Source organism: Pyxicephalus adspersus, chromosome 1, assembly GCF_032062135.1.
Source record: "Pyxicephalus adspersus chromosome 1, UCB_Pads_2.0, whole genome shotgun sequence".
NCBI classification, from domain to species: Eukaryota; Metazoa; Chordata; class Amphibia; order Anura; family Pyxicephalidae; genus Pyxicephalus; species Pyxicephalus adspersus.
Genome location: NC_092858.1, coordinates 12,957,260 through 12,983,751, shown reverse-complemented (window position 1 = coordinate 12,983,751; position 26,492 = coordinate 12,957,260). Strand labels below are relative to the sequence as shown.

General features: G+C 38.6%; 1 protein-coding gene across 1 annotated transcript in view; it reads right to left on the bottom strand.

The window, feature by feature from the left end:
* FAT3 (FAT atypical cadherin 3) overlaps window positions 1–26,492 on the bottom strand; it is a gene marked incomplete in the record, with an annotated part of 408,024 nt that overhangs the window by 173,342 nt on the left and 208,190 nt on the right. Inside the window, 1 exon segment of the mRNA XM_072402567.1 lies at window positions 22,776–23,090. Coding sequence (XP_072258668.1) covers window positions 22,776–23,090 — 315 coding nt within the window.

Below are 26,492 nucleotides of genomic sequence, written 5' to 3'. Positions count from 1 at the left end.
CATTACTGCAGAAAGGGACAGGCGATAGAGAGGCAATGTCTCTTCTAAGTGCCAAAATTTGCACATGTACAGTTGACAGGGATAACCCACACATCTTGACTTCCCTGTGGGTCCCAGGATGGAACGAGTTAGGGATTTACAACACCTGTCCCAGCCAATCAAGATGGTCGAAGATTGGAATACAAAAGAGAGGAAGGGAGAAGATGGCAGCAGACAGGTGAGTATCAATAGGGTTTAGTTCTGCTTTAGTCACAATTTGTCACTTTGGAGTGGTGAGTAAGCAAGCAATCCAAGTTTTAATACCCAATCCTTTTCCCCTCCCCAGAGGAGAAGTGTGCAGGCTGGTGATTGGCTGCTCATGCCAAAACACTAATTCAAGTCCAACGGGAGGTTTGATTTTGTTAAGATATGTATAATGGGGTGAGTAATTCAACCTATTTACATTCATTCAAATCTGAAATATTAGTTTTGCCTGGCATAATCCTTTAAGTAATAGTAACTGAAAGTATGTGTATGTGATAGCAAATTATTCAAAATAAATATATGAGAGCTGACCAGCCAGTGAAAATTTGCGTTTCGGTCTGAACAGTTCTAAGATTTCTTTAATATCTGCCTTTCAAAGTTACATTCACCAACTAGGCTAAACCCATTCCTGAACTTGAATAAGAATTCACATCAGGACAGTCAAAGATCCTATCTGTATACCTAATTCCACCAATTGACAATAAGTACCGAAGCCAGAGGGTAAGAATGACAGGCAATATGCTTTTTCAGAAGTGGAGCTTAGTTTAGCTAAGACTGCCTTTCTATGACATATAAAGATAATCCCTGAATTAAGGACATCCAACATACTGATTACTCCTATATGTGAACAGGGCTTCCCTGTTCGCTTGTGTGCAGGACAGCAGGACAGCAGGTTGTTGGGGGGAGAGGGGCAGTTTGCATGACTTGCAGAAGAAATCTTTTGCTGTTCTGCAACATCTTGTAACTCTTTAATGACCAAGACAAACTCTGCAGTTGTTTCTTTTCGCATATCTTAGCAGAGCTTTCTCTAGAAGTTAATAAATGTCTAGATTCCATAAAGTTTTTTTTTTGCTTTGTTTGTGATTAACTCACAGTGGGGATTTTATGCAGTACCTGAAACCACACAGCCTAATATTATGTTGAAACAAACATCTGTCCTTATTGCATTTATTAAAATAATGTACCCGACTTAGATACAAATTCAACTTAAGAACAGTCCCTATTTCGTATGTAACCCAGGGACTACCTGTATATATATACATCTGGTGTATAAAAGTTAATATATACTATATATAAATGAAAAGGTCCCTTCTGTTTTAAGACTAAGTAAAACAGAATCTCCTAATGGATTTTATTTCCACTTCAATCTATAGCTCTAATATTGACATGCTGAAAGTAAATCAGATGTGGACACAAGTACGCTGGCAGACAAGAGAGCTGGAAATATATTTAGGATGTCCCTAGGCGCTAATCTCGCGGGAGCGATACAGGATGAATGGTGCCGGCTGACAGTCGACAGATTTAAACACCTTGCTACAAAACAAACACACACGGTTCAACAGGGTCCTCACTTATATCCTGGTAAAAGCTTTTACAAAGTGAACAAATAAAAACATCAATGAGAAAAGTTTATGTGTGTTTTTCATTGATAGGGACAAAAACTTCTCAATTCTAAATGCATGATAAGGGCTTGTTAAATGTTTGATTTTATTTCATAAGTGAATCCAGGTTTACAGGATATTTACTATATATATATATTTATTCACACTGCCTGGGCAAAAAGTCTCACCTTATTTTTTGGACCTCCATCAGCTTTGATTACTACACACATTCCCCGTGGTATGGTTTTGATTAGTTCATACAATGTCACAACATTTATTTCCATCCAGAGTTGTAATTTTTCAACAAGACTTTTATTGGTGATGGTAGAGTTGGACTGAGTCGTAAAGTCTTCTCCAGAACCAGCAAAAGATTTCCAAAGGGGTTAACATCTGGACTGTGGTGGCCAATACATGTGTGAAAATGGTGCCTCATGCCCCCTAACTATTCTTTCACAGTTTTGCCATGGGTGTGTATCAATAAACACTGTGCAGACTGCTCCAAGTTCTCTGAACACTGAATGCCTTTGGTGTTGAGTAGTCTAAGCATTCATTCTTACAGAACTACAGCTATAAAAGAAAATGATTAGCGTGGTGAATTATTGTTCAGCTCAGATACAGCAGATAATGGAACTCGCACGCTTAATTTTCCTACAACTGTGCTGAAAATTGTATCCCACAGTGGCAATGCGCTATGTGAAGATGTTTGTCAGTTCACTTAGGCTTGCCAAGTCAAAGAAAACACAAAGACGGCAGAAGGAAAGTACGGCAGATAAGACATAATGAAGAGTTTATCTGTGAAAAACTGGTACATAATGCAAGTGAAAGAAAGTGTGAGAATCTTAAAAAATATATCTCTAACAAGAACAGATTTTGTGCATCTTTTCTTTTCGTAAAGGAGAACTCAACTGGGAGTTGTGGAATTGATTTATATAAATGTGGTAATTCCATGTTCCACTAACTGATATATCCTTGTACAAAGAGTCAATATCTAGGAAATGTTTGAGGGTCTTTTATATGTAAGATATCCTTACAAAGAACTGGAGTTATGTTATCTCTGCATGAAACAGAATTAAACGTTCAGTGTAGTCTGATGCTGCCTGGTGGAGAATTCTCATGAACATAACAATAAAGCCCCAGGTGGTTGACATCCATTGGAGATGGGTGAAAACACAAACAAATGGGTTGTATAGGTGCTTCTATTCTAAGCTTGAATCACACGGGGCAGATTTGCTGTGATTGTCATCCCAATGAACCACAACACCTAATATCATCTACAATCCTATACTCCAGCCTTCTATGTATAATGTATAATGATTGCTAGATAACAATGCACTTCTAAGATTGCTTCACCTAGGTATGATTAAAAAAAACATGAAGCAGCAAGATTGTAAAAATGGTAAAGATTGGTCAAACATTACTTCTAGTTCAACATACAAAATATTGATATAAAATGAACATATATATTCCTTAGTTTGTGATCAAATTAATACTTTTTAAGTTGGGGTTTGATTTGGTGATAATTTGACTTCCTCGATTCCCTTCCCTCTCCTCATCAACACACTACTGATTGTTTTAATAAAACGTTTTTAACATTTTAATTATACTATATAATAATACTTTCTTTTAGACACAGTAACCTTATTATCTAGTTTATGTGCTTGTCTGTGCAATGCAAGTAGCTCATGGCTGGTTGGAAGGGATGCAAGAGGGTGCACATAGCTTCCCAAAACATCAAAGCACTCTGCCTCATTGAGATGGCCCTAGGTAATGAAACACACAATGCTGAATCTCCATAAATATAAAGCATTAATAATAAAATAAAAGAGGTGGGCCAGGGGCAAAGCTAAGGAACATGTCCATCAGCTGCCATTGCTGAGTTTCTAATTCGGCGAGAAGTTGATGGTGTGCTGTGAAATCAGCGTAGGCAATTTTAGTACCAAAAGGGCGACTACAACTGTGACTACAAGACTGAAGGCTATGTTTGAGTTCCAAATGAACCAGTCAGGAGAAAAATAGAAGGCTGTCATTGCTGCTGTTCTTTCTATATTGTAACTGGAACATTTATGCTATAAATGAGTGTATTTCATTAATTGTTGCTTGTCAGCAATTTAAAATACTGTAGCATGACTGGCGGGCAGATAACAGTCTTCTGAAAAGAAGAGTTCACCCCTGGCACCCTATAAAATTCCCTAATTCCTAAAAGGTGTACCGTCCAACTACAAGCTTGCTCTGGTATGGTATAGTGGTGCTGTAATCAGAACATCACTTTGCACATTGGGGCCTTAGTTTAACTCAACAAGGATCCAGACAGAGTTTTATGACCTCTACCCATGTTCTTTTACTTTTTTGCATAAGCCCCCTGCCAGCCTAATAATAAACCAAAATTAGGGTTATACAGGTTGGTGATAAACAGCTCAATGATCTAATCCAGGACAGAATTGCTGGTAATTACAATGTTTCCGAGAACCTATTTGTATTAGTGCATGGAAGACTTCAATGTAGGAGTTAAATATTCTATTATCTCAGAATGCTTTGAACTGTGATAGTATATAGGGAAAATTGCCACATCTGTACACATTGATCTCTTCCTTATTATCTCAGCAGTCAGGTCTTATTCTGAATCCAAGCACAGAAGACTAAGTTGTTTATGATCTGCAGTGTAAAGACATTTAACCATCAACTTCAATTTCTCCCAACATATATAGGGGAAGGAAGCCAATATCAGTCACAAGCCAAAGGCTCTTTTCATGAAAGGTTAATACTCTCAGCACAGCTGTCCTCCCAGGAATTTATCTTTGATAATCTTCCTTTGGTGGCTCTGCGGCAATCTACAGAAAATGTGAAGGCATTTACCATCGACCGGCTCTCCATTGCTATCTGATTGCTCTGTAGGGGTACCCAACAGCTGAAACAACTCCAGACTCTATTTGTTTCTATCTTTAGGAATTACAAAAGAAAGCAAATTGTAAATGCACAGATTTTCAATAAAAGTCTTTTTAAGACTTTGGTTTATGCCAATGTATAAAAATATTGCAGGACATGTATAGCCCAGTGGTGGATGTAGCCAACAGTGGGCCCAACTGCAGAACTGACTTGGGGCACTTAGGACGTCCCTTGTTGGCTGGGTTTGGGTTTGGGGCTCAACTTACAGCCATCAAGAATATAAAAATGATTTTCAGGCTTTTCCCATTGTAAATTGTCTCAACTGGACCTACTATACATGAAGCTGTTTTCTGTATTTGAAGAATGAAGCTGGGGGATGTGATTGATCAGCTGGTGGTATGAGGGTAATAGAAGTTGGGTGGAACTGAGAGCTCTGGTGGATAGATTTCTGGAAATGTTCAAGATTCAAAAAGCTACCAAGTCCATCAACTTGACAGCAGCCATACAAACTTTGATTGCAAGTTTGTATGGAAAGGGTCCTCTTCATCTTTTGTATTTCCAGGACAGTAAGAGAAAATACGTTTCTCCATTGGAGACACATTTACAATCCATTTGGGCATTTGGTCATATAAACATTGCTCAAGTGGGGGAATCTAGCTAATTCCTCCTTTCCCCTTTTACCAATCCCAGCAGAACTGGTACCATAGGTTTACTTTTACAGTATAGCTTTACAGGACATTTTATTTCTATAGCTCTTTACCAACTGTTTATGGAAATGTGATAATTTAATTCTGGGTGGTTTCTAATGTAGACAATAAAGAGGGCAAACCAAACAAATCACTACTTATTCCTTGCAGAGAAGTATATAAATATATATATATACAAAATATACCAAATACTAGTACTAAACCAATGAAAGATAAAAAGAAGGGGTGGGAGTAAGGATCTTAGCTGAGCACATAACCAATGTTGCAGATCAAAGATAGAAATCCAGTAAATGTTTACAACCGCTGGGGTTCACTCAACTCTGAATTAGTTAAAGGATAACATAAGCTACATTAAGAAAGGGTGTTGTCATCTATCATCTAAACAAGTTAATTGTTCCTAAGCAATACGGTAACCTCAAAATATTTTTCTTTTAAATTCCTCCTAAATTAAGCCATGGACCTTATTTAGATACCCCTGTACCTAGAGCCTCATAACTTTATATCCGCAGTGTCAGATCATCAATGGCACTGCTGTCTTTTACTGCTAGTCTAACAAGACTTGTATTGAGATTTGTTGATACTTTCTGCTGTAGTACTTGCTGTTCTTGCTGGAGAGATAGCTGTTACTAAGAACCCAAAAAACAAGGATCTCCCTGCTTCTGCTTCAAGTATTCTGTTAACCTATTTTTCTTTTAATTTTGTGCTATCTGAATATTGCCCATTAGTCAAGGGTTAGGGAGTTCCATATTTGATTTGTAAAAACAAAGTCCTCCATGAAGAGCACCTTCTCCATGCCGAGACAAAGGGCAGAACAAAGTATTATATATCAGCAATAGGGAAACCACTGACAATACTGGTGATTAGTCCTTTAACTTTTTTGGTCATTATACAGGTGCTCTTTAAGAATTTGACCCTGAACATTGCAATGAAGGTTTTTTTAATGCAAATTAGAACATGAAGAACAAGATTTCAGCTCACAGAAGCTAATTAAGTGTTATCTGTCATTTTCCTAACTATACTGTAAAATCAAATAAATAAGCAAGGAAACTGATTAGTTGCTGTTTTTGTTCCAGTCATCATAAATCGGCCTGTCAGGAAAAATATTTTGTAAGCAGAGCTAAAATAAACTTGGAGCCTCAGTAAAGCATCAAAGGACTCAGTGAACTTGAAGCCATAATAGTATTATTTCCTAACCAGTAATCTAATCTTTAGATACTGGTCAATGAACACAGATAATAAAATGTGTAGTATGATTTATGATAGAAATAGGCGGTGGATATGGGCAGCATTATTGGATTCATCTATTCATAACCAGGAGGCAGGAGCCCGTGTCGGAGATTTAGAAAATGTCCGACTTTGTGTCCCCCAGACACTAAAGGTGTCTGGAATTGGTATTTTTGGTTATTTCTACATGTGGCTGGAGATTTTTCCTAAACCTTATGTCCTTGAAACCTAATATCAGATAACTAAGAAACATTTCAGGATTATTTGCAATATAAGAATGGTCCAGGACTGATTCATGAAAAGAATCAGAATCTATTTATCTGCCATCCTTACAATACATGTCATCTTGTGCCCACTGACTTAAAGTAACGTTGTCCTCAGCTCCATTAAATAAGAGGCACTAAACTACTTTTGGTGGTCTTTGTTTCGAAATGCTTCACTGATTTCCAGCCACTGGAAATATTCGACTGGTTTGATGGGTTTAATATCTTCTATGCACACATCTTAGGAATGTATTCAGTGGTTGGAAAGTGCTAAAATGGTGCCATTTAAAAACCTAGGTTGCCAAGTAGAGAGCCTGTTCACAGTTTACAGGAATGGAGTTTTTTTGTAAATGACCCTGTGGTGACAAATAGAACTATACTTTCACATGGGAATACTTAGGCGATCATTTACAATGGAGACTAGATACCGTGTTTCCCCGATTTTAGGACATCCCCATTAAGTAAGCCACCCCCCATTTTTAAAAAAATAATTAAAATAAGACACTCACCCGTTTATAAGACAGCTCCAGATATCTGATCCTGCGTGTGTGTCCTTTATGCTGCTGCAGCGTGTGTGTCTCTGATGGAACATGAGTGACCATGAGTGACTTTCAACAATAAATGTGTACTGTAGTCTTCTTCATGGAAAAATAAGTCATCCCCTGAAAATAAGACCCAGGGCATATTTTGGCATTTCAAAAAATATAAGAGAGTGCCTTATAATCGGGGAAACAGGGTATCACAATCTACTCCACCATTGCTTTACACTGCCAAGTTTCTGAACACCATAGTCTACTTTTTGGGGCATAACTGATAGAACTCTATGATTGTAAGAGAGGCTAGTCACATGGATTTATGGATCATATGACATTTTGTGTTCTCATTCATTTTAGTAGCGCTTTGTTAACTTTTTGTACTTTACAAAGTACATTTGTAAAGAACACCAACATATTACGCAGCACTTTACAAAGTCCATAGTCATGTAATTAGCTGTCCCTAAAAAAGGCTCACAATCAAATGTCCAATTATTCTAACCAAATTTTTTTGGAATATGAGAGGAATTCCACGCAAACACGGGAAGAAACCCCATGCAGATAATGTCCTGGTCGACATTCGGTCAAAGGTCAAAGTGCTAATCTCTGAGCCACAATGCTCCACTGTGCACCAAGAGGTATGGGTACATCCATTTAAGAACTCATTGTCGTAATCTATTGTGTAGGCCTGATTGTACTATTTAGAGAGGGGATTTTCTAGACTGGGGATGGAGCGTAAGTTTATAGCACGGGGAGCCCGGTGTCACTCAAAGGGGAAGAAACTTCCCCCATAGGAATGTTATGATGCCAGAACCCGCCCAATCTCCCATCGAAGGTCTGAGCATCTGATGGGGGAGAGGGCAGGTTGTGTCCAGAGAGACAACGGGCCCAGTTCCCATAGCCTGCAATCTGTATGGAGGATATGGTCCACGGCGTTGGCCGGTGCACCCTCCCAGCGGGGTCCTTCTCCTGAACACCACAATTTTCTCCATGGGTTAGTGACCACTGCCCTAGACAGTTCCTGGGGTTAGAAAATCTCGCTGCCAGTGGAACAAATCCCATCAATATTCTATGCAGTAGACAGAAAAATCAGGTTTACAAATACACAAATATTGATAGTTTGTCCAGATCACAAAAAGATCAATACATTTTTTCTTTGCCCATCCCTTTTAGAGTGATATATCCTTGTCTATGGTCGGTTCAAAGTTTCCTTGTTGTTTTTAAGCCTATTTCAAGCTTGTATTTTACAGCTTTCGTTCATCTTCTCATTTGCATTCCAGTCACCTCATTATTTTTGTTCACCGTTTAATTTTAATCACACATTTTTCTGGCTGTTCCTGATAGCAAATAAATGAGATGCCGTGTAATCTGCAAATGTAGCATTTTTTATTCTACCTTTGAAGTTTTGTTCCCCTCATCTGTTCCTATTTTCACTAATATGTACAGTATTTGAATATGATCCTGAGCCTTGGGCTGTCTGTCTTTCAAGATTAAACATTTGGGCTGCAGAGAAGAGATGTTTGTATTCCTTACCATTTTTATACACTTTGTCTGTGTGGATGGCATTGAATGTGAAGTTTGTTACCTAAAAAATAACCTTGATCTAAACAAGATCATTATAATGGCAGTTTAGATCTTCACCTATCACCTCTTTTGCCTGGTTCCAAAATTGGTAGGCCCACAGGTATGCCAATTGGGCAATTTTGTAAACTGGAAACCCAGTATCGTGTTGCCTCTGTCTACTTTAAAGAGAACCTTTACTTAAAGTTTAACTCAATTAGCACAGTAGGGTGAACCTGTAACCAATGTAACCAATAGTCTAATGTGATATTAGGAGAATGTAAAGATTGATGAGAAAAAGTTTGTCTTTGTAAGTCTGGGGTCTGGTGTCTTGTAAGCCTCATATGGGGTTTAAGGACCTGACACAAGGCAGCGCTGACCAGTCACCAACCAGTTGAGCCGTTTTCCTTTCCAATCAACACAGGTTACATGGTTGGTGATTGTTCTTTATTATATTCTATAATAACTCAAGAATATAGTAAAAATGCTTTTCAATTTTGGTTTATAGATCTACATTTATCCCAAGCTGCTAGCAAGTTATGCAGAGGAGGTTAACTATGGCATATATCTGCAATTCTCAGTTCTACTAAAAAAAATCATACATACACAATCCTTTAAATATCCAAATTTGAAGCAAGTAACTTTTTCAGTAAAACATGGGCTAGCTGTATGGCTGTATAAGATTCGGCCATGCGGACTACATGGGATGTCATATCACCAACTTCCACCAACGCACCAAGAAATGTATGCATAGCAAAACGAAATGTAGAACAAACTAAATGATGCAGCTTTCTTAACAAAACTGAAACCATGCCACTGCCACTGAGATTTGTTAAATACAGCTGTTTCTGTTACTATGTACCCCAAAGACACAGTACCAGGATATGTATCACTGTGAGCTGTACATAAAGGCAGCTAAGGGCCCAGAAACAAGGTGATAGCCTCATACCCAACATCTTCCAGACAGTGCCCATAGAAAAATAATTCTTACCTTCACTGACAGTGAAAATGGTCTTAAATGAGGCAAAAATAATTCTGAATGTGTAGACAAGGATCTAGTATACAGCAAACATAACAGATATAGCTGCGGTTTTTGGCACCTCTGGTGTTCATGTCTATATCTTGTCAGCAGTGGTTTCGATCTCTCCTGCTAAACCTCCTTCAATGTATCAGGGACATAAATCACATTGTCTTCTCCCTCAAGGACCTTTTGATGGTTTGATCAATGTCAACTTTGAGAAAATGAGAAGTTTGCCCTTATAGGAACCCCGCAGGGAGACATCATCCCAAATTATGTCTGCGGCTTCTTTGTGAGTACGTGATTATTAGTGATTTGTATAGCCGGGAGAGATGTAAATACACAACCAACAAAAACAATCCTCATTCCTATCTGCTTTTGTTCTACAAAATTCTTTACAAGCGTACATAATATTTAAATACAAATGTGGAACAAATCTTTCTAATCTTCTCGGTTAAGTACCTCTGCATTGATTTAAAGCACTTTGGTGGTTTCAACAATTTTTTTTTTCAATTGTCAGAAATGTAATTGATTTGACTCTACGAGGCATTAGGGCTGGGTTTTAAAAAATACAAAGACTAAAAAAAGGCAATGACACAAAAAATGGTTTGGAGGGGTAATAACCACCACCACCCATGGCACCTGGGTGCCTAGAATTGATTCTATTCTACAATTCTTCTGCGTTCAGTATTCAGACACTGCATATATCATTTATAAAGAGGTTTTCTTTCTAAAATGTGGCCAATGTGTTCACTGGTTCAAACATTGCAACACTAACTAGCCGTAAAGTGAATGCATGTTTTGATTTTTTGAAGTTTACTGCTTGAGTTTCCTTAGTGAAGGCTCTCTGTACTCTTGCGGTCCCTTCCTGCCACTTGCACATTCCTATTGGCCAGTAACATTTCAGGATGTAGAACTTGGCAGTTAGTCCCAACCCAAGCCAGAAGTGTCAAAACCTTTCATGTTGGAGTGGTCCTGTGTTTATCGTTAACTGCTGGCTTTTCTTTTTAGCTGTTCTAGATTTGTGCAGGTATTGCTGTACTTTCTGTCTACAGCTGACCTTCGTTGCTCCCCAAAAACCTCTAAATTGGACATATTATGTGGCCAAAACAAATCACCTTGATGGGCATCCAACATCTCTGTGGATCTCCTTGGATTCCCAAGGCTACTGACCAAATAAAACCTTAGTCCTGGTTCTCCAAAATCCCAAAAATTGATTTTTTGGCTCCTGATCACCTAGCATTTGATATCTATATGATTGGCCTTGATGTCAGAAAAGAGGGAACGTCATGCCAACTTGAACAGAAATTTAAACAATATAAACCAATTTCAACAAAGTCCTCCAGGGAAACTCATCTAATACAGGTGTGGTATCTGCTCGTATTAATCTTGTAAGATGCATGTTGGTTCAAGACAAGTTGACTTTAAGTATGGTAACCACATTGCCAGATATATAGATGACCATATTTTTATTGTTTCAGTAAAAATATGTGCCACCACTCACTAAAATTACTCCTTAAGTCTATGACCTCCCTCAGTCCTTACTACATTTCAATCAGTGGCCCCTCCCAATCACCCTGCAAAATGCATTTACATTGACATCGGGACCAAGACTAAGTTAATGTCTCCAAACTGGATGTGTTGCCATTATGTGATAACTGAAGTTAATGTTTTAACTGTAGAAAAACTGCTTATCCCATGTAATCTTAATTGGGATAGATGTAAAATCATTGCACAATTATAGCCTTATCCAGGAAATCAATACTTTCTGAGCTGAATACACTGACTTCTCTAGAGTTTAAATGAGTTCCTTGATCTGCATAATAACACGGTCATTGATCAGAAATGATCATCCGTTACTCTGCTCTGCTAAACTCCTGCTTGCTAGTGTTACTAACATCAACATAAGGAAGTTCTTTAAAAGGCATCATCACTTTCTTTCTTTTATTATCTAGTAGTTTTATTGCTAATATTTAAATGTGTGCCTCTAGTTTTAAAAGTTTTAAAGTAAAGGCAATGAAGACTGTTGATCCAGGTAACATCCAATGGCCTCATGGGATCAGGAAGGAATTTTTTTCTCCTGTTGGAGCAAATTGAACTAGGTTTTTTGCCTTCCTCTGGATCAACTATGTCTATAGGATTTTTATCTGGGATATGTTTATCTTTGTAGTGGTTGAAATTGATGAATTATGACTTTTTTCAACCTGACTATGAAGCTTTATATTTATATGTTAATACATTTATTGGGTATCCATGTCAAGCTAGCTTAAGACATCACACAGTAAAGTTACTTATCTTAAAGTGGTGATACATTATGATTTGGACAAAATAAAAAATAACATTTCAAAATATGTTTTCCCTTCTGTTATTCAGGAAAATATAGGAGTCATTAAGACAAATTGGTTCTAGGACAACAAAAGGGCCAAACTGACCTATAAAGGCATTAAATATACTACCTAGCCAAAAAAGCCAGCATTTTTCTTTCAAAATTGGATTGTGGTTCAAAATAGTAAATATTGCATATTGTCAAAGAATTGACCTTAAAAAATGAAAAATGTAGTCCAGCCCCATTGTGCCCTACTGCCTTGTAGATAGAAGACCAGTGAAAGCTAGCACATTACCATGGGATCATCTTCTACTTTAGCTTTGCTAGTGAATGCTCCACGTTGCATTTCTTTTAAAAAAGGGGCCACAGATCTTCTGCCATGACAATGTATTTGCAAGCTAATAAAATTATTTATTGAATATCCAAAATGTAGATATGAAAATATAATACCACCATAATTATTTGTAAGAATAATCATTCACAGTGCTACAATATATTCACGTCTTCATAGTATTCAAAAGTCAAAGCACAGTTCAGGAACATTGGGATAAATGGAACATGTGACCGTCTATGCTATCATCTCACGGTGTCAAGGCTAAATGCAATATGATTGCTTCATTCACGCTGAATTAGTATCCTTGGCAATAAGTAACAGCGGGGCATGGAAGATAATCATGTTGCCAAGTATACAGTGGCACATAAAACAAAAGCCTTTAGCTTTTTTTGACTGTTCCTCTACTATGAATATGACATTATCTCAGCACGAGTAGAGTTCCCTTTGGAGGCAAACACAGGTATCTATTCTCTTTAACGCCACTTAAATATTCAGATGCTTAGTGTGTTTATAATGGAGAACATTTCTGTAGTAGTATAGATATTTTATTCCAACTTGGAAATATTTGCAGTCAAAAAGAGTTACCTATTTTTACTAATTCTACTACGCTAACAAAAGGTAATATTTCAGCTCCAGGATTTAGGATATGCCGGTCACATGGCCAAATGCCACTGCACAGGTGATCTCACTCAAGGTGACTTTTTGGTGAAACGACATTCAAGCAAGGTGGGCAATAAGGGCTGCAGCTTAACAATGATTGGTTATTACACCAGAACTGTGAATAAAATGACTTATTGATTAGGAACAGAAGGCTGGGTAAAATATCTAACAGTCTTAGAATATATATATATATATATATATATATATACCGGTATATATATATATATATATATATTGTGAGGGGTTAAGCTCAGGATCCCCTTTGCTGGGGTCAAAGGACACTTGCCTGGTTCATCCAACTCAGATCACACACCGAGGTATAAGTGTTTAGCTGGCTTGCAGCCAGGTTTATTGAAGGTTGCATATAAAATAACAAAACAGCAAAAAGAAAACCTTGCCTGTCCGCACTTATTATACATCAGACTTTCCTGTCTATCAGCTGGAGGGCTTCTCCCTGTCAGCTAAAAACCAAGCTTTCAGCAACCTTTTTACTCCGGTTTGAGTTCATTCACACAGTCCACCTGGCTGTGTCTCCAAACAGAGCTCTCTCCAAATAGAGCTGCACTGACACAAACCCCTGTCTGTGTCTCTCCAAGGCAAGCTCCCTCACAGACCGACTGTCTGTGTCTCCAGCAGGGCTCACTCACACAGTCCACCTGTCTGTGTCTCTCCAAGCCAAGCTACTGACTGTGCTCCTGGCTCTATGTTACATCCCCACCCTCAGTGCTTCTTCAATAATTATCTCACAGGTGAGAGTCTTCCACCTGCTACTTCACACAGGAATCTTGGGCAAATTACTTCACGTACAAGAGGAATCCTGGGCAAATATATCTCTCTTCCACCTCCAATCTTGCCTATATATATATATATATATATATATATGAAGCTGGGTGGGAAGAAGATATATATGGGATATATTGAGCTGGGTGGGAAAAAGCTGTATTGTGACCCATATTTTCAGTAACCACCCAACATCAGCCAGGTGGTTACTAAATGTTCTAGGTGCTATAGTGCTTTAAATCAGCTTACATACATATTAAATTTGTTTCATTTGTTTAACTTATTTCAGTTTTCTTCCCTTCCTGTCTTTATACCACCGTTTGTCCTAGGGTGACAATTCCCTATCCTCAATCTATGGACTATTGATCTATCTCTTCGTAGCCCTTGGACAAAAAGTGTGTTAGTACTACTGAAAATCTTCCATTCTTCTTTTTTCCATAGTATATATAGGAGGTGTTGCAAACTACACTGGGACAGCTGTGGACAAAACTACAAAACTCAGACATTCCCTCAAACAATCTGTCGTGGGAATCTTCCTGGCCTATGTGATTCAATGTCAGTAAATTATTCCCACCAGAGAATGTTTGAGGTCTGATTCCCTCTTCTATAAATAGAGCCCATTAGTAATTAGCTAATTGCCTAAACCTTTCATATATATGCATCTATTTAGTAGAAGTTCAGAATAAGGAAGCTTAAATCAGCTACTTCTAATTATTGCAAAGGCTGAATAATCACATTTTTCCCCATTTATATCAGGTGTTATGTCTGCTACAATGGAACTTTTCTTAGAACACAGACACTTGACCCCAATAGCGGGCTGTTAGTTAACACTGTTGTTTTGTGTTTATGCTGCATCTGGCAAATGAAGAGTATAATTTAATTTTCTACCANAAAGATGTGTAATTGAATGAGAGCTGGGACAGGACCCTCTGGCAAAGAGTTGTGCAGTTAAAAAAAAATGCAAGAACAAATCGCAAGCTGAAACACGGAGGTGCACTGAGCCAGGTCCCAGTTGACTCTTTCTGTCTACAGAACTTTGGTTCCCCAGTAGTAGGACATATGTTATACAATAAAATTTAAACTAAAAATCACCCGATAACCAAACTTAAATATTGCAGGTCGAAGCCCAGGATTCAAATATTTAAAATGCTTACATAATGATTTTCATTCTATCATTTAATTGTTTTTATTCATTAGTAATGTATCTTTAAATTTGCTTGCAAAAATGATTAAGTTCCCCTAGCACAACCTCATCTTTCCTTCACATCATAGACCTCTGATCCAGTGGATGCAGCCAACACTGGGCCCCTGTACATAACTGGTTTGAGGCCCATGTGTAGAACTGGCTTGAGTTGTCCCTTGAGTTGTCCCTTGAGTTGTCTTGAGTTGTCTTGAGTTGAGTTGCCCTGTTGTCCCTGTAGGAGCCCTTTTTGGCTGTGGCTCCTACAGGGACAACAGGGCAACTCAACTCAAGACAACTCAAGACAACTCAAGGGACAACTCAAGGCAGTTCTACACATGGGCCTCAAACCAGTTATGAGGCCCATGTGTATGGCTCCAATAGCACCCCAGCTCTCCCCATCTCCAAGTTTCTAATTACTTTCAGTACAGACCCAGCTCCTGTTCCCCTTCCTTTCCTACATATGTAGCTCCCAAGTGAGAAGAGGTATACCACAGCATGTTGTATGAGTGATAGCTGTGGGTCTGCTAGGGCTGCTCAGACTACATCCAAGCAAAGCCAGTTTGGTAAGGGTGGGGGGAGCATGGACGATAGCCCACCTTCTCTACAGCTTTATTTGGCCGAATAGCAGAGGGTGTGGGAAGCCAAAATGTCCAGATGCAGTCTTGAGGCTTTTACATGTTTGCACAAGGGAGGCTTAAGGAAGGAATGGTGCTGAAATGAATGGCTGCGCCCATTCAGATTCCCCCATCAGACTTCTCAGGAAAGAGTTGTTGCTTCTAGATGTAGAGGAATTACGAACTTCTATTAAGATACACTGCCCAAACAATGTCATCAAACCCAACTTTAATGTTGGAGCCTACAACAATTGGTTTTTCAATAGACAATAGAACCTTCACATGAAGATCTCAAATATAGGTGAGGGTCAACGTACAACCAGATTTTCCATTCCAGTTGATATCAGATTAGGGTTGCAAACAATATATATGAAATGTAGAAGAAAGGAACTATATGAAATGAACAGGTCAGGAGACATAAAACACCAATATAAGCCATAACAATACTACAACACCTATAATGACTATATATAAATGTTCAGATACTGGTTGTGATAAATAAAGGCTGAGGTCACACTAGTGTAGCGCACAATCACATGCAAAGCAATATGAAAAAAAAAGAATTTAATGTTATTGCATGGTGAAATCAGTTGAACTTCAGCTCTTTATTTAAGCAAGTAAAATATTCCCTAGATTAGGATAATTCATTTTTTTTACACATTAACCCAATTATTATGAAATGAAGTGCATCACAACATACCGGAACCTGCCACAGTGCATTGTGGTCAGTTGCTTTGTGAAAAAATGCATATTTGATTTTTTGCCTGCCCTGGTGCATTGGCAGCTGTTCATTTAAATGGGCTACCTTCAAGCAAATCACTGTAACATTCCACATAACACGTGTTGCTGTGCATGTATTAACGTAGCGTCTCAGAAAGGAATGTGTGAATGGGCTCTTCTACCAGGTCTCAATTACAGTGGCCACCATAACAAAGAGCAAGTTCCTGTATTTTGCAAGTAGATGGAAAAAAAACTGTAATTTAGTAATAAACTATACAGCAACACCAATAGCCAAGTGGCAGATGAAAACATAAAAAATTTGGTTGCATAATAATTTAATAATGTCGATGTATTATTTGTAAGGCCACACCTGAAAATAAGGTCTATATTTGAGTACCACATTGTAATAGGACACCAAGGTTTTGGAAGGGATTCAAAGGTGACCAACCTAATTCGAACGAGGAGTTACAATTAATAGAAAACATTATAGCAAAAGATTAGAAACTTGAGACAAAAAATAACAGCACTTGCAAATGGGGGAAACAAGTTAAATAAATAATAACTCACAATTTAAAGCTGACGTTCAAGCACAAAATTAACTTCCTATTAGATTTCTCCCCCCTTCTTTTTGAAAAATCACGTTTTTGTATAGCTGTGCCCCCTACCCATTTCCTGATTCCTCACCTAGGCAAGAATGTTGCAAGTTTTGGTCACCAGCGGTCTCCTGCAATACCCACATCACACATCTAAAATTACTGTGTTTTAGTATGGGAAAAAACTATTGCAATATTTCACTCCTGGGACTCGGGAGAGGACAGAAAGACAGCTGACTTCCAAAGACAGGAGATTCAAGATGGTGGTAAAGAATAAGAATAGTGGAGATTTCAAGCCACAAGGAAAACAATTCTGGACATCATTGGACTAGTAAGTATGTATCTTTTAAATTTAATACAGTGACATAAATATCTGATCTGGCATTTACATAAATTTAGAGTTTGCTGTACTATACAAGGTAGCAATAACAAAATAATAAAATTACTAATTCCAAAATAACTAAGCCATTTTGTTGCAACTAATAATATCCAGTTTTAATTACTAGGGGCTAATAGAACACTATTCTGATCTATGGAATGGATCTAACTGCCCTTTGGGTGTCAGAATTGATTTGTTTTTCCTACTGAGCGATAAAATTGTCACCACTTTGCTGCCAGTTTTTTTGATTTTCTACCCTCTGGACTAAAGCTGTAGGGGTTATGAGAGGTTTAACTTGATGGACATCAATCTTTTTCCAACTTTAATGACTTTGTAACTGTGTAACCCCTCATATCTTTCTTGTTCCTGCTGTCCCCTGAGAGATGTGCGAGGATCACCAAGTGACCTGACAATTTCTATTACTTTCTATGATTGTGATGAAGTGTTCCACTGACACAGGAGTCAACATGTACCGTACCTTGATTTGCTTCTAGGTACTACACAGGCTTATTGAATTCACATCAGAGATACAGCCTACATGGGGGGTTTATGTTCTCCCTGTATGAATTCCTTCTAGGGGGCATTTTGGTACCCCAATACTTACACAGGAAGCTTAGGTCAATCGTTGGATGGATTAGATGGATATGACAATTCGGTTTTGGGTACAGTACAAGTTTTTTTTTTCAAAGCAAGAAAGATCTTTTTTTTTTTTTAAAAAAAAAGAAAGTTTGCCCCATATCCAGAGCGGCACGCTGTGAGATTAAAGGCTTGCATATTTTTTTGATGTCACTTCTGCTACACGTACTCCTAAAATACTATTAAATGCGTCTTAAGTCAGAATGGATGGCAAGGAAGATAAAGTATGTCGGTGTCGGGCTATGGGGAAGCATTAAAGCAGAGTTTTACCAGCAGTCAGCATTTGGATTACTGTTAAACCTAATCCAAATGGGCTAAAAGATGCAGCCAACTGCAAAGCAGCCAAATCTGCTGATCGCTGGAAATTGAGTGAAGAAACCATCAACTTTAAGTAAAAACGACAAAGTCTGCTTCTACTACAGGCAATTAGCCCTCCATCTAAGATAATGCACAAAGATGACCGTGTCAAGGGCGACCACGCAAATCTTCTTGAAGATCGTTGCCTCTTATTTTGGCTCAGCTGCTAACAGGAATGCAAAGAGGAAAAAAAGGATATTCCAGCATAGCCCAGGGTATGTGTTAATCACAAAAAGGTCCAAACTGGATCAAAAATATTTAACAGATCAATACGATTATTATTTGTATTTTAACTGTATAATTGACTATTTGGCTGGTTTTCTGCCTAAATGGACCCATTCTAAAAATTGACCTTTTGTTTTTTTTTTGCAAAAATATACTTCTCCTTTAATTAGAATCAACATTCTGTTCTAATGTCTGTTTATAACCAACATATCTTTGACACTAGGGTATAATCTTTACTCTGCAAACAGCAGAGATCTCCTGGGCTCAGCCAGGGAAATGGCGCTACCAGACACGGAAGAAAAATAAAAAAAATGCTCATTAGCTGAGTTTTCAGTTTAATTTGTCTGTTTATATAATAGGCTCCAAAAATGCCGCGTCTCTATGGCTCTCTAGTGCCCCAGATTGCATGTTGCAGAATTAATGGCTCATCAATGCTACAGCAATTAGTAACATGTATTCTGCATAAAAGCAGACGATAGACGATGCCCTCTGCCTTACCCGACGCTGTCATCTGGACCTGGAGGTTTTCCGAGTGCACAATAACATACATTATTAATTCCCCTGGACAACATTCACAAATTAACATAAACTGAGACCGTGCATAACCGCATCAGATTATACAGTCTGTAATCCACAATGCACAGAGAAACCTTTTCATGTTATAGCAGGCCATTGAGACTACTAGGCTAAGCAATGATCTGATTAGGAAACTTTTTTTAGGATACAGCACATCCTAAGTAAAATGTAGACACTTCAAAGTTCAATTCTTTCTTTTTTGTAGAGTTTAAAATGTATCTATTTTTTATTTTTAGATACAGGTAAAATGCATTTTATGCAGAAAATGTAGGAACCTGACAAACAAACCTTTACTAAATGGACCAAAAGATGTAGATGCCCCTCTAAACGATTGAGCCAAGTGTTTTCGGGGAAAGGTACTGTTAGGGCTACAGCATACAATGAGATTTTAGACAACTGTGCTCAGATAACCCTGTGGCATGGCTGTGCTCCTGTATACAAAGCCAGCTCCATAAACACACGGTTTGATAAGTTGCACTGTTCTCCCCAGCACCTTTTAGCAGAGCGCGACACCCAGCACTTTTCAGTAATAACCCAGCTGTTCTTGGGTGGTTACTGAAACGTTGGGTCACAATACAGTGGCTGCCATCCACCTACAGCTCCTTCCCACCCAGCTTAAAAGAATTACTGGGGAGAATGTGAAGGAACTGGAATGGCTGGAATAGTGCCTTGCCCTCAAGCCTACTCCTACACCTTCAGGATGAATTGGCCAGTTGTGAGCCAGGTCTTCTTGTCCAACATTAGTATACATCCTTGGCTGAATGAGTACACATTGCAACGGAAACATTCAGAAATCTAGTGGAAAGCTGGTATGGCTATCACTATCCAAAGTTAGAAGGTGGGGCAACTCTATTATTATTCAAAAAGTAATAATAAATAACTTAGTTATTACTTATTGTTTTGAATAAAATGGCCAATAAGCACATACAGGTGAAGTTTAGCCAAACTTCAGGGCTCATTAAAAACTTTAAGGCATTGAAGTTCAAAAAGCAGACATGCCTTTCTTGCAGTGCACCACAAAGCACAACAAAGGACAATAAACTGCATTACAAAAAAAAAGGTGCATGTAGTTCTTTCTGTTCATTATTGGGCATGGGCAGCATGGTGGCTCAGTGATTAGCACTCTGGCCTTTGCAGCGCTAAGTCCCAGGTTCCAATCTTGGCCAGGACACTGTCTGCATGGAGTTTTGAGGTTCCCCCTGTGAATGCATGGGTACTCCAGTTTCCTTCCCAAATCATGCAGTTAGGTTAATTGGTTTCCCCCCAAAACCGACCTTAGACTGTGTTAAAGACATATGACTATGATAGGGACATTAGATTGTGAGGGACAGCTAGTGACGTGACTATGGACTTTGTACAGTGCTGTGTAATATGTTGGTGCTATATAAATAGTGTATAATTATTGTTGGATTGGCAGTCCATTCAAATAAATAGGCTGTCTTACATTGGACTAAACCCTCCTCATTCCAGTGCTGACCTCACTTATCTTCACCTAGTCTTCTTCCAAGTTTGGGTCTTTGTCCATTCTGATTGGCCTGACTGGAATGATGGCATACACATGGGGGTTTATTCATGCTGGGATGCATACATTGATCAGACAATAGCCTGCACATCTCTGCAAACATTCAACAAAAGTTTGCGAACAAGCAGGTAAGTACAGAATTGTAATAGCTTGTTCCAATGAAGAGCTGCCTGCTCACAATTTTTTTTAAACTATCAAAGCCAAAAAACGCAACATCTATACAGATTTATTGCTAGAAAATAAACAGCCTGCCCACCAATATGCTGATAAAATATTAAGCTTCGGTTTCACTGGGCTGAATGTCTAAACTCTTCGTGAACCTTTATCTCTAATTTTCCTTTAAATTTATTCTTTATTTTTAATTGAAGGTTTGGGAGAGATTTGTGTACATTCGCCAGTAAAAGAAAAACCCTGTAATATAAGAAATGCCAATTTTGAACCTTTATAAACTGCAAACTGTGCCTTTCCCATACACTATCATTTAAACAGCGGTAATCATGTTTCATGTAAAGCAGCAAAGCGTTGAGCGTCTGGTACACTCTGTACTTATTTTATTCTTATCGATCAGTCAAGTTAAAATGGCAAAATCACAGCTCATAGAGAAGGAACGTCTGCACATCTTTATCAGGTATATTTTCACTATTTCACAGAAAAAGTAGCGGGTTTAATGTGGATAGTGATTACCGAGGACACGGTGGGGGGTGGCGGTAAAAGATGTACAGAACATGTACCTAACTGGACACTGCTGGGAGAAAGAGCGACTTGCCTGGTTATTTCAAAGCCTCTGACGCCACATGAAATGAACAAAGGGACTCCCTACAGTGGAGCAATCACTTAGAGGTGGAGGTAAAATAACAGTGTGCAAGGATTGCTGCCCTAAACCTGTGACCTACTTTATTCTGCTCCTGCGGTATGCTGCTTTTTACGAGGGCATTGCAAAGCTTCTACGTGTTAGGAGCTGTAAGTCCCAGCAAGCATTACTAACTGCTGGTAAAATGGAACAGTTGGGTCTTCTTCTTCTCCTGTGTCATTGTCTGTACTTGCAGGTTTGTAATTTGCATAATGTTATTATTATTATTATTATTATTATTATTAATAATGATAATAAACAGGATTGATATAGCACCAACATATTACGCAGCGCTGTACATTAAATAGGGGTTGCAAATGACAGACAAATACAGACAGTGACACAGGATGAGAGGACCCTGCCCCAAAGAGCTTACAATCTAGTAAGTGGGGGAAGTATCACACAATAGGAGGGGGATATGTGGCGGTGGGAAGAAGTGAGGGTTCCAAAAGACAGAAGAAAACAGGTAGGCAAGTTTGAAAAAAATAGGTTTTGAGGGCTCTTTTAAATAAGCAAGCAATAATAAGCAATAAGCAAGGTAGAGCAAGCCCAATAGGACGAGGAAGACCATTCCAGAGAGTTGGGGCAGCTCTAGAGAAGTCTTAGAGCTGTGTGTGATGAGGTTATGAGTAAGGAAGTCATTAGTAGGTCAGTGGAGAAGTGGAGAGAGCGGCAGGGGGAGTATTTTTTTACCAGGTCAGAAAAGTAAGTGGGACAAGAGCTGTGTAGGGATTTGAAGGCAACGCACAGGAGCTTGAATTTGATTCTAAAGTGAAATGGAAGCCAATGGAGCGAACTACAAAGAGATGCAGCAGAAGAGGAGCGGAGGGAAGGATGGATGAGTCTGGCTGCAGCATTCATAATAGATTGTAGAGGAGAGAGTCGGGTTAGTGGAATACCAGTGAGCAGGAAGTTACAGTAGTCCAGACGAGTGATGATAAGAGCATGTACAAGGAGTATGTTGGGGATTTTTTATAAAAGAATAATAATAATAATAACTGCAGTTCCTGACACAAATGATAAAGAACTGGTACAAAATAAAAAATAAAACTTTCTTTACCAATTACAAACCCTTTGCACACACCCCTAATTCCTGATATTGTTAACAAAACATCTAAATACCTTGGCACCATCCCAATTATCGTCTAACCAACCTAAAATTTTAATATAGCCATCAAGTGATCTATAAATAAAATGATGACTTTACCTGTTTTTGCATTGATCGCAAAGAAGTTCTGCGGGTTTCCGCTGGTGATCCTGTAGGTCAGTTTATCACTGGTGTTAGAATCCGGATCCACGGCTTGCACCTGCAGCACAGACACGTCTTTTGGGGAATTCTCCATTACGCTGGGATAGTAGATGGGTTGAGAAGTCAAAGGCGCGTTGTCATTGACATCTTCCACTTCAATGTAAACCTCTATGGTACAGAAGAGGGGCACAACACCTCGGTCTGTGGCGTAAATGGTGAGCCAGTATGAGTCGGTGGTCTCTTTATCCAAAATATCTGCAGTGTATATGATCCCTGGAAAACAGAGACACAATGGTATGCATAAATTAATACACAATTGTTGTCATGATCCACATTACAGGAGAACCTCTACACTAGTAGTACACATAATGGTCTCATAGCTCCATGACATTTGTAGGAAAACTACAATCTGGTCACTAAAATAGGCTCACCTTTGTAATATATACAACCACAGAAATACTGGGGCTATGTATAGTACCACATCCCTAATCATACAACAACACTATATAAATCAGTGGGACTTTTTAAAGTACAATATAAACGTAAAATCAATAACTTTAATAAGACATTATTAAAACTTTAAAAGCACACAATATATAAATCATACAATGTCAAACCATGCTTTACCAATGGTTTTGCAGATAATGTATGTGTTCCTCAACGCGTTTCGCTAATATAGCTTATTCAGGAGAAACACCAATGGTAGTACAGTATAGTCAGCAATTTTAACAATGTAAATTCCAACAACACATTGATACAGGAAAATTAACTTAAGTGATAAAGGGTTGTAAGGCAGGAGGAGTCAAACTCGAGAGAATACACTTTCAAAAGTGAAGCTGGGTGATCCAGCAAACCTGGAATGGATCTGGGATAGGATTCCAAACATTTGCTAGCAAATAGCAAATGATTTTTAAAAATCCATTCCATGTTTTGTGGATCACCCAGCTTCACTTCTGAAAGTGTATTATCTTGGAGAACTTATTAGCCTTGGAGAACTTTAATAAATCAGGGTCCATGTGTCCAATAACAATCTCTTACTGGATTATAGCATGACATAGCACAGTGATCTTACTCTATTGGAATCTGCAGAGACTGTAATAATTATCTAACAGGCCAGAAAAAGTTATTGTTTTGCTCCTGCATTCAGCCACTTCTCTCCATTATCATATCATCAGTAAGCAGGTAACTGAACCAGGTAAAATTGCATGATAACCAAATCTGTGATGTGTAAAGAAACAATGGGGCTGATTTATTAAAGCATTGAAGATAGACAAATATGGGAGAACATGGATGATCCAGGAACTTTGAAATGGATTTCAATTTTAACTGGTTGGCAAATGTTTTTAGTCTGGACCAGATCCATTCCAGGTTTGTTGTAATACCCAGGTTCTCCCATGATAACCTCTTTTCGTCAGTCCTGGACAGCTTTAATAAATCTAGCACAATGGGTTGATTTATTGAAATCTGCATGGGCTACTAAAGTATACACTTTACTTAATTTTGATTGGTCCCACCTCCTCCTATGAACCCTGATCATTCTGGAAGTTGCATTTCTTTCATTTGAAACACAGCGCCACCTATGAGCAAAGTATGGCATTGCAGCTTGTACCACTTTTAGAAAATCAGAGCTGCCTAAAAGAAAATAATGAGGATTTTATTGTTTTCATTTATATTAAATTGATTACCATCACCTAATAAGACTGCAACTGTTTTGAGACAATTAACATATGGAATCAAGCTACAATTACTAACATTGTTATCTCCCCATTCCAACTTATTACCTGGCAATTCTAGAAAGTGTTGAGTGATTTAATCACTAGCATTAGAATATTCACATATTGAACCTAATCTATTCCTTTACCCCCATCATTCAGCAGCCTTATCCTTATGGTGGTTTGATATGGCTGGATCCTCCTTCCAAGACAATATCAAAGATCACAGATATGTCTCAATTAAAAAACGTTAATGTATCATTTCTTTAAAAAAAAAACATAATGGGTAATTTTAGATACATACAATGAGATTTGAAAATTACAGTCACGTTGCTGAAAATACAGATCGTTTTGCTTGTGTAAGGCTCAGTGAACTGAGCCTATGGCGTACAATTGTCGCCTTTCCAGCGACTGAGCCATTCAGCATTGTCTGCAGCTGGATAGCAAGCGGTACGCTAGATTAGCACAAAAGAAACGAGCATCCATAGTCTCTTTCCAAACTGTAGTCTGCTCAAGCCCTGGGAACATTTTCAGAGCTCTCGATGGTGCTGGAAGAGCCGGTATAATGAGACACTTCAGTCTGCCTCTGCTACAAAACTGATGTGCTGGAGTGCACAGGCAGGAAAAAAGCGAGCGGAAAAGCCCGACAAACTCGGCCTGCGCATGCTGCATTCTCCAATGGGAATTTAAGTCTTGCAGATGCCTGTGTAATCCAAATCCTCCACTCCAGATACATAGGAGTAAGCCCAAAAACAGTAGACACAGACAAAGAGCCAAAAAAACGCGTTCCACTAATATTACAACGTCTGTGGGAAAGGGAAGGGGATTATGAGCTAGGCTCTGGTGGAGTAACCTAAGCTTACTATATTAATGCTTCAGCTGTCGCTCGCTATACCTGACCAATAACTCCGAGGTGTCTGTGACAGATACTCCAAACTTAATCACTTCTACACTTGTGCAAACACAAGGGATGTGCTGTTTTACTGCAGCAACATAAACCAGTGATGTATGACGGAATGTCATGGATGTGTACGGAACGCCACTTTACAAGAGCTGCTGAGCTTTGTTGTAGGAGTAATTACTTATTTCTCATCTCTGGGGAAACTTAGGAAAGATGCGCTCTCTCATAAGAGGCCCGATATTCATGAAACATGCTGTCATACAAGTCACCTTGACACTAAAAAATAAGACAAGGTAAGGGCTTTGTAGATCACTGCTATCAGGATTGACGTACAATTAAATAATACCGCAGACCGGAAACAGCAAATGTGTTTACTGAAAAACCTGAAGTTTAATTCTGTGTAATAATAGTCTGTGCATTGTCTAGCACTGTCAGCATGGAGGAGTTAGGAAGCATGTGTATCAGGTTGGTCTATAGAACAATAAAACTAATCCAATTTTCTGCACATGTACAAAACAATCCTTTTTATCAACATGAAGAGGCATATCATAGTTGGGACACATAAGTGAAGGCATGGGCAGTATGTTATGCTTTCCTTGCATATTATGTTATGTGGCTCTTCCAGACCAGTGTTTTTAACCAGGGTTCCTCCAGGAGGTGATATGTGTTCCTTGAGCATTTTGTACCTTTTAGGTCAGTTATACTGACACCAATAATTTTTTTGCTGTAAGGGTGACATTCTTCCCATTGACCATTCCTCTTCTTATTGACTACCAAACTAATGTACTGTAAACTGTTGATTTAGAAAATAAAGCAGGGGTTCCCAGAAGACTAAAACATTATTTAAAGCATTCCCCCATGTTAATAAAGTTGCAAAATATTGACCCAAAGAATAATGCTATGGGGGCATCCCCTCGGGGGCCATCCTATAACGCCCTGTACTCACAGTATGCCCTCAATTGTAAATGTGGAAAACTGGGGACACCTAGTGGCAATGTTTAGAATCACACTAAGCCTTTTTAACATAGAACAGGGACCTACCTTGCCAAACTGAAGATTGGT